This window comes from Xenopus laevis, chromosome 1L, assembly GCF_017654675.1.
Source record: "Xenopus laevis strain J_2021 chromosome 1L, Xenopus_laevis_v10.1, whole genome shotgun sequence".
NCBI classification, from domain to species: domain Eukaryota; kingdom Metazoa; phylum Chordata; class Amphibia; order Anura; family Pipidae; genus Xenopus; species Xenopus laevis.
The window spans coordinates 159,754,088-159,767,417 of record NC_054371.1 but is presented as its reverse complement, the minus strand read 5'-3'; the positions used below and the strand labels follow the sequence as shown (position 1 = coordinate 159,767,417).

General features: G+C 40.5%; 1 protein-coding gene across 3 annotated transcripts in view; it reads right to left on the bottom strand.

Moving 5' to 3' along the window:
* Positions 1-10,297: 10,297 nt before the first annotated feature.
* The window catches only part of LOC108715673 (small G protein signaling modulator 1), a 74,591-nt gene continuing 71,558 nt past the window's right edge, over positions 10,298-13,330 (bottom strand). For all 3 annotated transcript variants that reach the window (XM_018261048.2, XM_018261055.2, XM_018261064.2), the window contains exons 23-25: positions 12,815-12,911; positions 11,499-11,666; positions 10,298-10,547 (exon numbers count right to left, since the gene is read on the bottom strand). In XM_018261048.2, the coding sequence (XP_018116537.1) occupies positions 10,459-10,547; positions 11,499-11,666; positions 12,815-12,911 (354 nt within the window). In that variant the 3' untranslated portion in view covers positions 10,298-10,458. The remainder of the gene's footprint in view (positions 10,548-11,498; positions 11,667-12,814; positions 12,912-13,330) is intronic.

Genomic DNA, 13,330 nt, shown 5'->3' with positions numbered 1-13,330 from the left:
GTATTCCTGCAAATGCCCGTGCTCTAGGGTTGCCAACTCACCCCTTTAAAACTGAACACATATGTAATCCACAGCCTGTATGGCTAATTAGCAATTCATTTAGATGCATGATGCATGGCTGCACATAAATCAGTTAAAGTAGAAAAGGGAAAGGGTTCTTACGCTCAGGGGCGATCCTGGCCCCTCCACCGCCTGAGGCAGCAGCACTTACTGCTGCCCCCCTCCTCCACCGTGTACTTCCCTTTTTGCGCCTAAGGGGGGGTCCACAAGGGCGGCAGAGAGGGCCAGTACACTAGCGCAGAGAGCCTAACTGCTCTCTGTGCTAGAAGAGCCAAATTTCTGGTTTGAAAACGGAAAATTCTGCATTTTTGCTGCACCTGGTACCTAGTGGGGTGCTGCCACCCGAGGCGACAGCCTCAACTCGCCTCATTGGAGAAGCGCCCCTGCTTGCGCTTGGGGGTGCCAAATGTTAGGCACCCCCAAGTGATTGTATTCACTTACCTGAAACCCCGGGCTGGTGCTCCTATCAGCAGAAAACTGCACTGACCTGGGGTTCTTCCAGTGAGCACCACGGAACAATCCTCTTCTGTCTTCCTCTTTCTTTGCGCGGCTGTGCATGAGCAGTAGAGAGAAGAGCCAAAAAGTCTTTTGTTCTACTGCGCATGCCTCTGTGGGAAATTTGAAGAAGAAGCCGGAAGAGGATCGCTCCGTGATGCTCACTGGAATAACCCCGGGCCGGTGCAGTTTTTCTGCTGATAGGAGCACCAGCTCGGGGTTTCAGGTAAGTCAATACAGTCACTTGGGGGAGCCTAACATTTGGCACCCCCAAGTGCAAAAACTTTCCTTCTCCTTTAAGTCTGCAGCATGCATCTTTATGAATTGCTAATTAGCCATGCAGGCTGTGGATTACTTATGTGTACGGTTTTAGGGCTCTTACAGACCTGCGCTCCCCTGCGTTATGCTTTCTTCTGTTCAGCCGCAGGGGAGCGCAGGAGTAGACGCACTGGATTATTGTCAATGGGGCTGTACTCACACAGAAGCTTGTAAGCGCCAATTGCAGGTTGGGATGCAGCATGTTGCACTTTACCTGCGTTTGGAGCTTACATGTGTCTGTGTGAGTACAGCCCCATTGACAATATGTAAGGAGATCTTACCCTGGTGGTATAGTGGGGGGACAGCAGGGACGCCTGCCGCCCCCTTGGCGGGGACGCCCGCCGCGTCCTTCAGTTTCTCTTGGTTGCGCCGGTCTAGGGTGCGCGCGCACCTCTTCCTGGAATTTGTGCGCATGCGCGCTGACGTGAGCGCGCAGTGGCACGTAATTCAAATACTATTTACAGGGGCTTTGGTGTGTAATTCAGTGCCCGTGATAGGATTGTTATCCTGGTGCTTCGCAGCCTTGTGCTTTCTGTTCCTGAACCTTGATCTTGTTTGCTATTCTGTGTTTGACCCTGCCTGTATACTGACTACTCTGAATTCTGAATATTGACCCAGCCTGAACTTTGACCACTCTTTGCCTGATCCCTTCTGCCTGATTGATACCCAGTTTTGACCCTTGCCTGCCTGACGATTCTGTTATCTGCCTGCCTCGACGCAGCCTGTCTGACCATCCGCTTGCCTTGACCTTTGTACCGTGACCTTCGGCCTAAAGACTCTGCTAACAGCCGTGCCCCTTCGCCAGCCAGAACATCTCGCGTTGCACCCCTCGTTAAGTCCAGGTGGCACCCAAGTAAGCTGAAGGCTCCTCCCGAAGGCTCGTGTGGTCACACTACTGGTGAAGCCGAGACCAGGGTGCTTGGCATTTGTTCTGGTATCGGGTGCCGACCGTGACACAATAATTCAGTACATCTACTCCTACGCTCCCCTGCGGCTGAACGGAAGAAAGTGCAATGAAGGGGAGAGCAGGTAAAAACGCTCGTCTGTAAGAGCCCTTTAAGGGGTGAGGTGGCAACTCTTCCGTGCTCTCCAATTAGTATGTATAGAAGACACAAGGTCGGTTGTAGGCCCTGCTGCAGAATTGTCTGAATTGTGTTAAATCTGTGCTGGTTATTTTACCACAGTAGCATTTTTTCCTGGGAACGAACACAGAGTGGCACATAAATGGCAAAGAATGGCCTGGAGCGCTGTGAGTACTTGTCTATAACTTGCTTGTTAATGCAAAATGACAAGTAACCAGGTAGACCTGTCCAGGGAGTGGTTAAATTCCTCCCTTATTTGTCTCTAGCTACAGGTTGGGTCCTTGATGTGTTCTATACAAAAATACATCTACATTTCTGCAACTTTTTTGTGCCTTTCTAAACATGTTTGCTAAGGGCAATCACACTCACTGGTATTCATTCATGCACATTTATATTGGCCTGCTTAAACAGAGCTAGAAATAAAATCCATTTATTTACACTGCTGTGAATTAAAATCCCAGCAGCCCCATTCAGCCATTATGCTCATTTCCTTTTAGTTGAACTGTGCAAAATAGCTGCACTACTGCCCCCCTGATACCCCAGTCCCGGGGAAGTTACCATGATGCCGGATCTTAGTATAGTCCAGGGGTTCTTCTTCGGTACAACTATTCTCCAAATGCCAAATCCATGAGTAATTATAAATCAATATGTAAATAACAACAAGTAGCTTTATTTGTTTGAAAATACATATACCATATAGAATATATCTTTATAGAGTTTATCTCTGAACAACAGTTAATAGCAATTTACATTAAAAAAAAATAAAACATGAATAGAATCATATAAAAACTGATTACCACCACGTTGAGTTCTGAGTTTGGCAACATTTTCATAAAGAGTAGTTTAAGGCAAAATAAAACTTTAAAACAAATGCAATCTGTATGTAGACACATCTATAATATTAATAAACAGCCTGGGCCACTACTGATATGTTGGATTTCAATTCAGTTGAACTGTAAAGAACTCTCCTGTGATAAACCATGAGAGAACTTCTTCTCACTTAACAGAATTCTTATTCAATCTAGATTTTCCCATAGAATCAGATGTAATTCAATGATATAAACTTATCTCGCTGTTCTATGGGAAGAAACTGGAACTGAATTAGGAGAAAAGTTTTGTCTCCTCAAATAGAATCTTGCTCAAGTGTTTTCACATGATGAAGAATAAAACTGCATTTTCTCATTAATTTGAATGTGGCCCATTATTGGTGTTAACACTGGAGGTAAAAGAACATCACATTCACAAAAGCCTTTATCCAGTTCATCAGGATGGGACTGGCCTGGCGGGACACTGGGAAAAAACCCGATGGGCCCTGTCCGGACCAGACTCTCTCTCCCGATATTCAAAAAAAAGAAGAAAAAAAATCAACTCTGTGCTGCGACATCTTCGCATGTGTGCCGGGCGGTGCCATTTGTGCATGCGGGCCGATCTGCGATGTTTGCGCATGTTGCAGTCAGAGTAGAGAGGCGGGGGTCTGGAGGGTGGGCCTGGACAGCTGTCCTGGTGGGTCCTATAGGCTCCATGTGGGGTAATGTTGTATTTAAGATGTTTCAATAAATATACTTTTTAATATAGCATGACTATAGAGTCATTTTTTATGGACTTTAAGTACTTTGGCATTACATTCATTGGAGAACACCACGCCATATTTCATCCAAAAAATTGGAGGTCCGACTTACGCCAGATTTATTAACTTTACCTTTCTAGAGCAAATAAAATCAAATTCAAAAACATGGCGTTAGATTGGTGGAATTGCTTACTCACAAACCCCTCCCCTAATTTTGGTGTAGGAAGGTGTTTAAAAAAATCTGAAGTTCATAAGATTGTGAATTTGGCATTTAATGATTTTCTTTGTCTTAATCCCCCTTTTATGAATCCCACCCATGGTACTGGTACTCTGCTTTTATCCCTCGCTACATGTACAGTAGGAGCAAGAATATTTTGAAAGTACTTTGCCTACTTTGGGGGTTATGTAATAAAAGGCACAAAGTTTGCCCAGGAGCAGTAACCCATAGCAGCCAATCAGCAGGTAGCATTTACTGGTCACCTGTTTAAAAGCAAAAATCTTATTGGTTGCTATGAGTTACTGCTACTGGGCAAATGTAGTGCCTTTTATTACATATGGGGGTAAATGTCCAATAAAGATCAAATAGAATGCTGGCTGCAAAACAATCCTGTATTTTCTGTTACACTATAACAGATCCCATACATATATGGAAATAAATAAATGCTTAGGGTTTAAGCACATGGGCAGATTCAGGGAAATTTAGTCGCCTGGTGACTAATCGCGTCTTCTGCGGAGCGACAATCTCCCCTGCCTGCCTTTCCCCTGCATGCTGCCTGCTATAATGACAAAACGCCAGTGTCGCCCGAAGTTTCCCCCTGAGGCAACTTCGGAAATCGAAGCGCCAACAGTGCATTGGGGCTGGCGTATTCACATTATAGCAGAGGGAAGGTAGTTCGGGGAGATTGTTGCCCTGCAGAAGAGGCGATTACCCCACATGGAGCCTATAGGACCCCCGAATCCACCCGTGTGCTAGCACCCTTAAAGTGATCCTGGCACTTTCATATTATATGAAGGGACTTAATTTAAAATTTCACCCAACCTGGCCATATTTAGTGCTGCCTGTTGCTCACTGAATTTTACATACATGGGGGCAAATTTACTAAGCGGCGAAAATTCACAGGGACGACTTCGCAGGCAGCGCAGCACTTCGCCAGGTAAAAAATCGTCCAGACAACGCTAATTCACTAATGTGAAGTTGCGTCCAGCACACCGAACGCTGGGAAAGTTGCTCTAGCGTTAATTCAGCAAGCAGAGCAAAGTTGCGCTAGCATTGGCTAATTTGCATACAGCGGGAAGTTAAAGTTGAATGGATGTATATGTTGCAGCAAATACATTACATTACACAAGTCCAGGGAACCTTAATAAAATAAAGTTGTTATAATGCCCTACACATGAGCCCAGTGTACAGTTTATGTGCCATATGTTAGGAAATGTAGGGGGGAGCCGGTTACCCCCCAAAAAATTTACGATCTTTTGCAGCCTATCACCCTGAAAAAAAGGAAAAGACGCCAGCGTTTTTTGGGACTAAATTATAAGGAACTCCAATCTACTCTATTGCACTTCGCCTGGTCTGAGGTGGCGAGGCAAGTCTGGCACAAGAGGTAACGTTCAGTAAAATCCGCATCTTAGTGAATTTGCGTAGTTACGTCCATTCGCCAGAGTGCAAATTCACCTGGCGATTGAGTGCAAACAGCGCCAGTCTCTTTTGCTAGAGAAGTTACGCCTGCACCTGTTAGTAAATCAGCGAAGTACCAAAAAGCTTAAGAGAATGATAGATAATAATAAGTATTGTGTAAAGTTGGTGAGAACTGAATATTAGAAAATAATATCCAGGTTAAACTGTCGCTCATGCAGGCATACGTGTATTTCCATGCTTATACTTATAGCATGATACAAGGACTAATACACAGGTGAGACTAATTAAAATAAGCTCTACTTACAGTATATCATTTTGGATCTTTCATGAGACAGAACTCAACTGATGCCAATCCATTTTTATATAAGATTATCCAAATTCTGAACACTCTGTAAAGAAATGCACTCTAGAAAACATAATCATTGTCACTCTGAAATGTGTCACATCTGAAATGTCAAGAAAACAACCATTTTCTTTTTTTTGTTGCATCTTCATAACACTCAGGATGAGGTATTGTAGGATCACAGCATCCCCTCAGCACTCACACACATCATACTATTCTTTATGGGCCCTGATTTGTATTGATTTTTGTGCCATGTGTTGTAGATTAGTAACATTCGTTTAGGCTTTCCTCCTGATCCTCCATGCTAGATACCCTGGATCAAATCTACATTCATTTAGGAACACAAGGACTGCTGGAAATATAACCCCCCCCCCATCCTTATTTAACATGAGCTCATACAGTTGGGCTTATGTAGAAAAGGTGCATAAACACTTCCATAAATAAATATACAGTTATGGGATCCATTATCCAGAAACCCGTTATCCAGAAAGCTCCAAATTATGGAAAGGCCATCTCCCATTGACTCCATTTTATCCACATAATCAACTTTTGTAAAAATGATTTCCTTTTTCTCTGTAATAATAAAACAATACTGTGTACTTGATCCCAACTACGATATAATTAATTCTTATTGGAGGCAAAACCAGCCTATTGGGTTTATTTAATGTTTACATGATTTTCTAGTAGACTTAAGGTATAAAGATCCAGATTATGGAAAGATCCATTATCCAGAAACCCCCAAGGTCTCGAGCATTCTGGATAACAGATCCCATACTTGTATTTATTTTTTAACATGGACATAACCAATTCCACAAATTGAAAGGAAACCATTATAGCCTGTCTCAATCTCCCTAGGCTCACAGAGTAATCCAACCCCTCTCTCATCTTGTTTCATGTAAAGCAATGGATTCTGGGACATGAAGTCACTCTGTTTTCCCAATGTGTTTGGTACACAGATTCTCTGAAAAGCAGAGAAATTTCAGCTCTAGAATCCATCACTTCACAATGGAACATGATCAGGGAGGGGTTGGGTCACTCTTTGAGCCTAAAGGGGCTTGGGAATAGGTTTCTTTGAGTACAGACTATCATGTTTTCCTTTTAATCTGTGGAAACAGGTGTGACTGTGTGAAAAAACACATTTATATTTATTTTTGGAAGCTTGGATTTATTAAGGTTCGAGTTGTTTTTTCCACTGAGATTTGAGTTTTCAAGTTGTCTTTTGTGGTCAAAACTCATATTTTTGGGTTAAAAAAACCCTGAATTTATTGAGTTAAAAAAAAAAAAAAAATAGCTTGAATCCGAAAATACACCGCCGAAAACCTGTCGAGGTCATGTAGAAGTCAATGGCAGAGGTCCCTTGAACATCTGATGAGGTTAACAGCCTGCTTGATGTTCAAGTTTTTTTCAAAGGGTTTGGCCTGAATGATTCGAGCAATTTGAGTTCTTTTTCGCCAATAAACTGTCAATCTGAGTTTTCGGAACTCAAACTCGCATATTCGAGTTTTTGCCATTCAAGTTTTTTTTAAATAAGGTACCATTTGAGTTTCAAGTGCATTTAAGTTCATTCAAGGTAAAAAAAATGCTAACACTTGACCTTTGACTTGACTTTTAAACAAACTAAGTGTTTATCAACTTTTTTTTTTACATAAGCCCACCTGAATGTGCTCATGTCAAAAAGAATGGGGCATGTATATTCCCTTTGGATGACAGTTGAATGTGGGTATAATATAAAAGCTACTGGACAACACCAGCTAATGAATTACAGCTAGTCCCACCAAAGGCTTCCAAATCAATAGCTGTATAGCGAAAAGATCAGTCAGGCAAAGCCCAAGAAGCTCATTATTAGAACTATTTTTAACTTTTTTTTTTGCTTACTTGCTAACCCTCTTGGGTTACAGAGGTATGAACTAGATAGACACTTAGGTGAACTGAAAGAGCAAACTGGTGATTTTTAGTTTATGCTACAGTAAAGGGTGCAAAACACAATTTTTATTGCACAGGTAACTGGAACCACTTTTATATTAGAATCATAGATTTGCTGATGTACAACTCAAGCTTTTCATCTCCTGATGGTACAAAATAACACCTACAAAGATAAAACAAAGAGGCAGACCACTGATTATACTGTATGTCTTGTGATCCATACCTACAGCTAACCGCAGGTTACTTTAGATAATCCCCAGCTTCCCAATGTGTTTTCTCCTCATCACGTTCACACACACAGGCCGCACTGTGGAAAACATTTACAAGATATGTCTGAACAGTAAAGCGATATCTCTACTAACAGAATATGTCACTGACTCTAACACAGACACACAGAAATGTACAGTACATAGAATAAATAAATAAATATTTCTTATCATAAATTCTTTGAAACACTGTTATTTAAGAACACCTAGTCATAAGAATATATTATAGATGAATTAGCAGGTTGATACAGAGCCATCGGAAACCCTCAGAATTAATTGCCGACACTCGACAATATCAGTAGCACGGATATGTGAAGACTTTGCGTGAGAAGAAATTTCCCCAAGCCAAACAGAGCTAAATATTCTTTTCAACAGAAATCCCTTATAAAAGACAAAATGGTGTATTTACATCCGCAGCCCAAACATTGAAGTGTAAATGCTGTACATCCATCTAGTGTAAGTTAAGCTGAAGAATGCTTTTCCACCTGCCACTGCGACATCTTTGGAAGGGAGACCAGACTTTATTGATATGTAAACATGATTTATAACTATTTTTTTAAATTCAGTCTAGTTGATATGTAAACATGGAGTGAGAACAAACCTGAAACTCCCTTTCACTAACGTTCTATCAGGAGGATTAAAATAAGCTTCAATGCTATACACAAGATGGATGTAAAGATGCCTGTGTGTAGGGGCCTTGTTAAAAATAAATACTTCTGGATGGGAATGTCTCGTGGTATTTTAACTGATATGAGCAACAATTCCCAGTCAGCAGCTAAGGATTCTGGAAGCTGTTATTCACGACATTTAGAGGATGTGATATCCCAGCATTCATAGCTGATGTTCTTTGAAATACCCTTCATTATAGGGTTATGTATGTGAGGATACCGATAGAGATGCCAAATACAAGGACTTTTGTATTCTGTTGTTTTCTGGTGGTGAACTGTGGCCTCTAGTTTAGCAAGCTGGTGCTGTTCAGACCTATTTACAGGTAGAACAATCACAATAAAAGATACCTTTAGACATTCTGAATAGGAAACCACTGCTAATGGCGTAACTATAGATGAAGCAGACCCCGCGGTCCAGGTCCCCCTGCGAGTCTGTTTCCTCTACAGTTAAGTAGAACCCCCTCCCCAGCCACTCTCTTACCTTTGGCCCAGGGACGGGAGATGCTGCTCCAGCGCTGGGCGGGGACGGGGAGTAGGCAGGAATGAGGTGGGAGTCGGCGGGAATGGGCGGTGCAGAGGGTGGGTTGCTTGGAAAATAGTGAGTAGTTACGCCACTGCCCGCTGTTATCTGAGTACATCCAATTAAAAAAGAGAACAGGCAGGCTCAGATTTGCAGCAAGGCCACAAAGGCCTGGTGCTAGGGCAGCACAAATTTAGGGTGGCATATCACCCAGCCACGCCTGAAGCTTGTGTACTTCTGGAGCACTAGGGGGCGGATGAAGGCTCCATATGACTTTGGATATAGAAACATAGGATACATATGCACGTGATTCTTTTAGGGGAAGGTGAGGAAGGACATCGGCCTCTGGGCACCCTCAGCAGAGATCCGGTTTTGAGAACAGGTAAAACATTACCTCTATATATTGTAATATAGAGGTAAATTACAGCTGTATTTATAATTAGTTAATATTAGTATTTCCATCTTTGCTTAACAACAGCACTGACCATATGAAAATAATTGAGTATATAAAAAAGACGGTCGAATAAAGCACAGTATAATGGGAATGAGATAGTGGGCCAACTTAAGTCTGAATTTGGTTTCATTCCTTTTACCATCATCTTGTAAACTTCAACAGTACCAGTTTATGTCTCTGCACCACAAGATATTTCATCATGTGGAAAACACCATAAAACTTCCCAAGGTTTAAAATAATGACTGATGTTTGGTTGTCTTGTTTGACATTTCCAAAAGCATCCTCACATATTTAGCAGCATTCGTCAGTGTAAATACACTTAACAATAAAGATAAATCATTTTCATTTACGTTATTTTACGTACAGTAGCTTTTTGCCTAAAAGCCTTCCCTGCAATGGTAAGAGCATACCAAAAAAAAAAAAAAGATGTTTAATATCTAAAGAAATATTTCTATATCAGTGATTTTCAACCTGTGGCTCTGCAAATGCAAGGCTGTCATGCTGGAATCTGAAGCAACAATATCACAAGATGAAGATCCCCATTTAATACAGACTGCGCATAAGGCCAGTTAAGGGTAATCTGCATAAATGAATATGTTTGCTGGCAGTTAGGGATGTAGAACTCACAGTCTAATTCCTTTGTTATTAGTATACATATTTTAAAATAAATAGGTAAAATAACTTTAGTGTAGTTGACTACAGGTGTGCCAGCTGACTCCCATTTAATAAAGAAATCTTTAAAAATGGAAGCCAACAAATATTGTGCATATTGAGTGAGTTACAATACAAGGTAGGGCCAAGCAGCAGAATAGGGAATGACATTGATTTCCTCACCCTCTGCAATCCCAGTTGAAAAGCTGAAATTAGCGAATAGAAGGATCTAATTTTGAGGCCTTTGGTTCAATAATAATACCAGTGAGAAAAAAGTGAGTGTGGAAAATCGGAAACATTTACATTTTGCAGCATTTCTTCTGCTACTAAAAGTGGCTTCTCTTTGTGGAACTTGCTTAAATCAATGAAGTGTATAACCCTTTGACCCAGAGATGCAGGGCTGCATTGCAGAGGATGAACTTCAGGGATCCATGGCAGTACAGATGGCAACGTGTATTTGAAGATGTGCTTCTTCTTATTTATTTTCTATCAGAGTCTGGACCTTGTATACCAAATCTTGAGCAAGCTTCAGGATGTGCTTTATATTGTGCCTCTCGGCCATCTCTAAAGCAAGCAAACAAACAAACAAAGTGTCACTTATATAAAGGATGTATATATTGATTTTATTTTGTATAACTTGTAGAACACAAAGCCTTTAAAGGAATATCTAGTATAGGTAAATCTAAAACAACTGGACTTATGATTTAACTAAATGCAGCACCATATTCCTAAAGGCTGGAGAACATACATTTTATTTAGTCTGGCATGGTTAGATGGAAGGGAAATAAATGGGAGAGTACAAATGATTCAAATCTGCTGCTTTGTGTTGCAAGTACAATCCAACAAAAGGGATTCTGATTTTTATGGTGCAGATTTTATCATTAAATTATACTGGGTACATTGCATGTAATTCATTCTACTATATAATAGTTTATTCTTGAACCAGTAAGTGTATGTTGTTTATTAGTTGTAATATAGGTGTGTAGACCTATAGGTGTGTACCCATTTCAGATCATTGTGCCTGATCCTGTACTTTCAGAAAGAGCCGGCACTTCACAATGGAACTGCTCACAGATAAAATTTAAATAATCTAATCTTCTTAAATCTGGCATTCATTTCCAGTTTTTTCCCTTAGACTTCAACAGCGGTTTAATGTGATAAACAGGGAGATGTTTTTCTTATTGAATTGCACCTGGCTGCATGGGAAATCTTTAGGAGATAAGATTTTGTCATCAAATTGAATCTGGTTAATAATTTGTAACCAAGAAACCGGTGGCTTTTGTTTAATTTTACTACCTAAATTTTGGACCAAATCAAGCTGCTGTGATCTTTTGTACAACAGGCCAATGATTGGATGACATGGGGTAGCGTTAGTAAAGGACTACATCAACAGCCAGCCATTTTTTAGTCCCCATACAGAGGGCAGTAAGTTGCAGACTGTATTGGCTAGTGTATAGTCAGATTTAAGATAAAGTGACATATAATTTGCTCATATTCTATTATGTCAATACTTACCATTAAAGAATTTGATTATATCTGTAAAGTCCATATTGTTCTCAAGGATAATATCTCGATAAACCTCCACTAAAGCTAAGGCAATGAACAGGACAAAGTGGGAAGAAGAGACATGCTTGGCTGCCCAAATGGTCTCCCAAACTGAGAAGACATCATCATATACCAATTCTGTTAAAGAAAAAAGCTAGATTAATCATTACTTTAAAAGTAAAAAATGCAACATAATAAAAAAACATGAAAGCAGCTTATTAGGTGCTAATTTTGTGACTTGAAATTAGACATTATGGTCCAACAAATCCAACTCTATAGGCTGATCTATATGAAGCAACTCCCACTCAATACATTGTCCTGTAGCTCTGTGAACAAGCACCTATGTGCTGAACTTCAGCAAAACCATGGTGTTTATTGGTGATTGGATATAAAGTTTCAACTACAATTAATGTTACAGACACACAATTCAGTGGAAAATAAAGGCATGTGATTGCTACTGATTTGCCGTGCCAAGGAGGATTGTTTATGGCAAGCATACAGACAATGCCTTTATTTAGGATTCCTACTGTCTAAAGTTCACTGGTTTTGGTAGTGCATATCAGCAGGTGCACTATTTGGCTAGTTCAACAGTCATTTTCCAGAAGCATCATTTTGCTTTGCCTAAGAATAAGAGATTACTGCAACAATTACCATACCTTTTCAACAATGTGCTAAACACAGAGCTGCTTATAATAATAAAGGCACAACATGCATCCACACAGATCATTAGCTCATGCTGCAGACAGCTAAAGGGTTCTTTACATAGATTCAAAGCATCAGAAAGAAAAGCAAATGTTCTATTCATTTCACAGACAAAAAGCCCAAAAAAACCTCGTTATATGTTGCTGAAAAGTAAGCAACTGCTACTGCAAATAATGAAGTATGGTTTGATGCATCAGAGTATTGAGAAAAAATTCACAACATAAAAGCTGTTTGTCATTGGAGTGAGAAGCCAGACTGTGCATAACGTCTGACCTCTAACATTTCTGACATAGCAAAAGTCTTTGTAAAGAAATCTTAAATTCCATATTGGGAACTACTGTATGCACACAGAAGTTATGTAGTGTACCTGTACTGTATACATGCAATTAGGGTTGCCACCTTTTCCGGAAAAAAATACCAGCCTTCCTATCTATTTATCTTTTATCCCCTATTAATAGCATTGAGATCATTTTTACCAGCCAGGCCAGTAAAATACCGGTCAGATGGCAACCCTATATGCAATTTGAAGCACATTGTGTCAGCTCAAAGTATCCGTGCTGACTCAGACCATAATAACCACCTACCCCGTTTGAAGTCGAGAAGGAACCAGCGGTAACAGAAGTAGAAGTGAGTGTAGTCACCATTTTGATGCATAAGTTCAAAAAGTTCTGAATCCAAAATCTGCCAAAAAAGAATAAATATGAAGTAAATACGAAGTCCATGTTAGTTACAAAGAATCATATTATTGCTTTCCCTGTGGCTTGGCGGGAAAGAATTTTAAACGTAAAACTCTCTAGCAGTCAACAGACATTTAATAGGCATTTAAATATTTGCCTGGAACTTTATGCCACAACCAAGGTGGTGAGCTGAGTTTATGGTCTGATAAAATAGTAATGCCTGACTGCAGGAGCAGCAATGTTTCACTAGAGTTAATGAAAGCTAATGTCAAATCACCCTAACCAGATCGTTTTCTCTGCTTCCCAAGTCCTACCCCTTCAGAAGCCATTTTCCACTATATTGCACTGATGAGATCTAAGATCGAAACAGGTTGCCTGAAAGATTGGGCTCTTAATTATTAGGCTGTATCTGTACTATTAAAC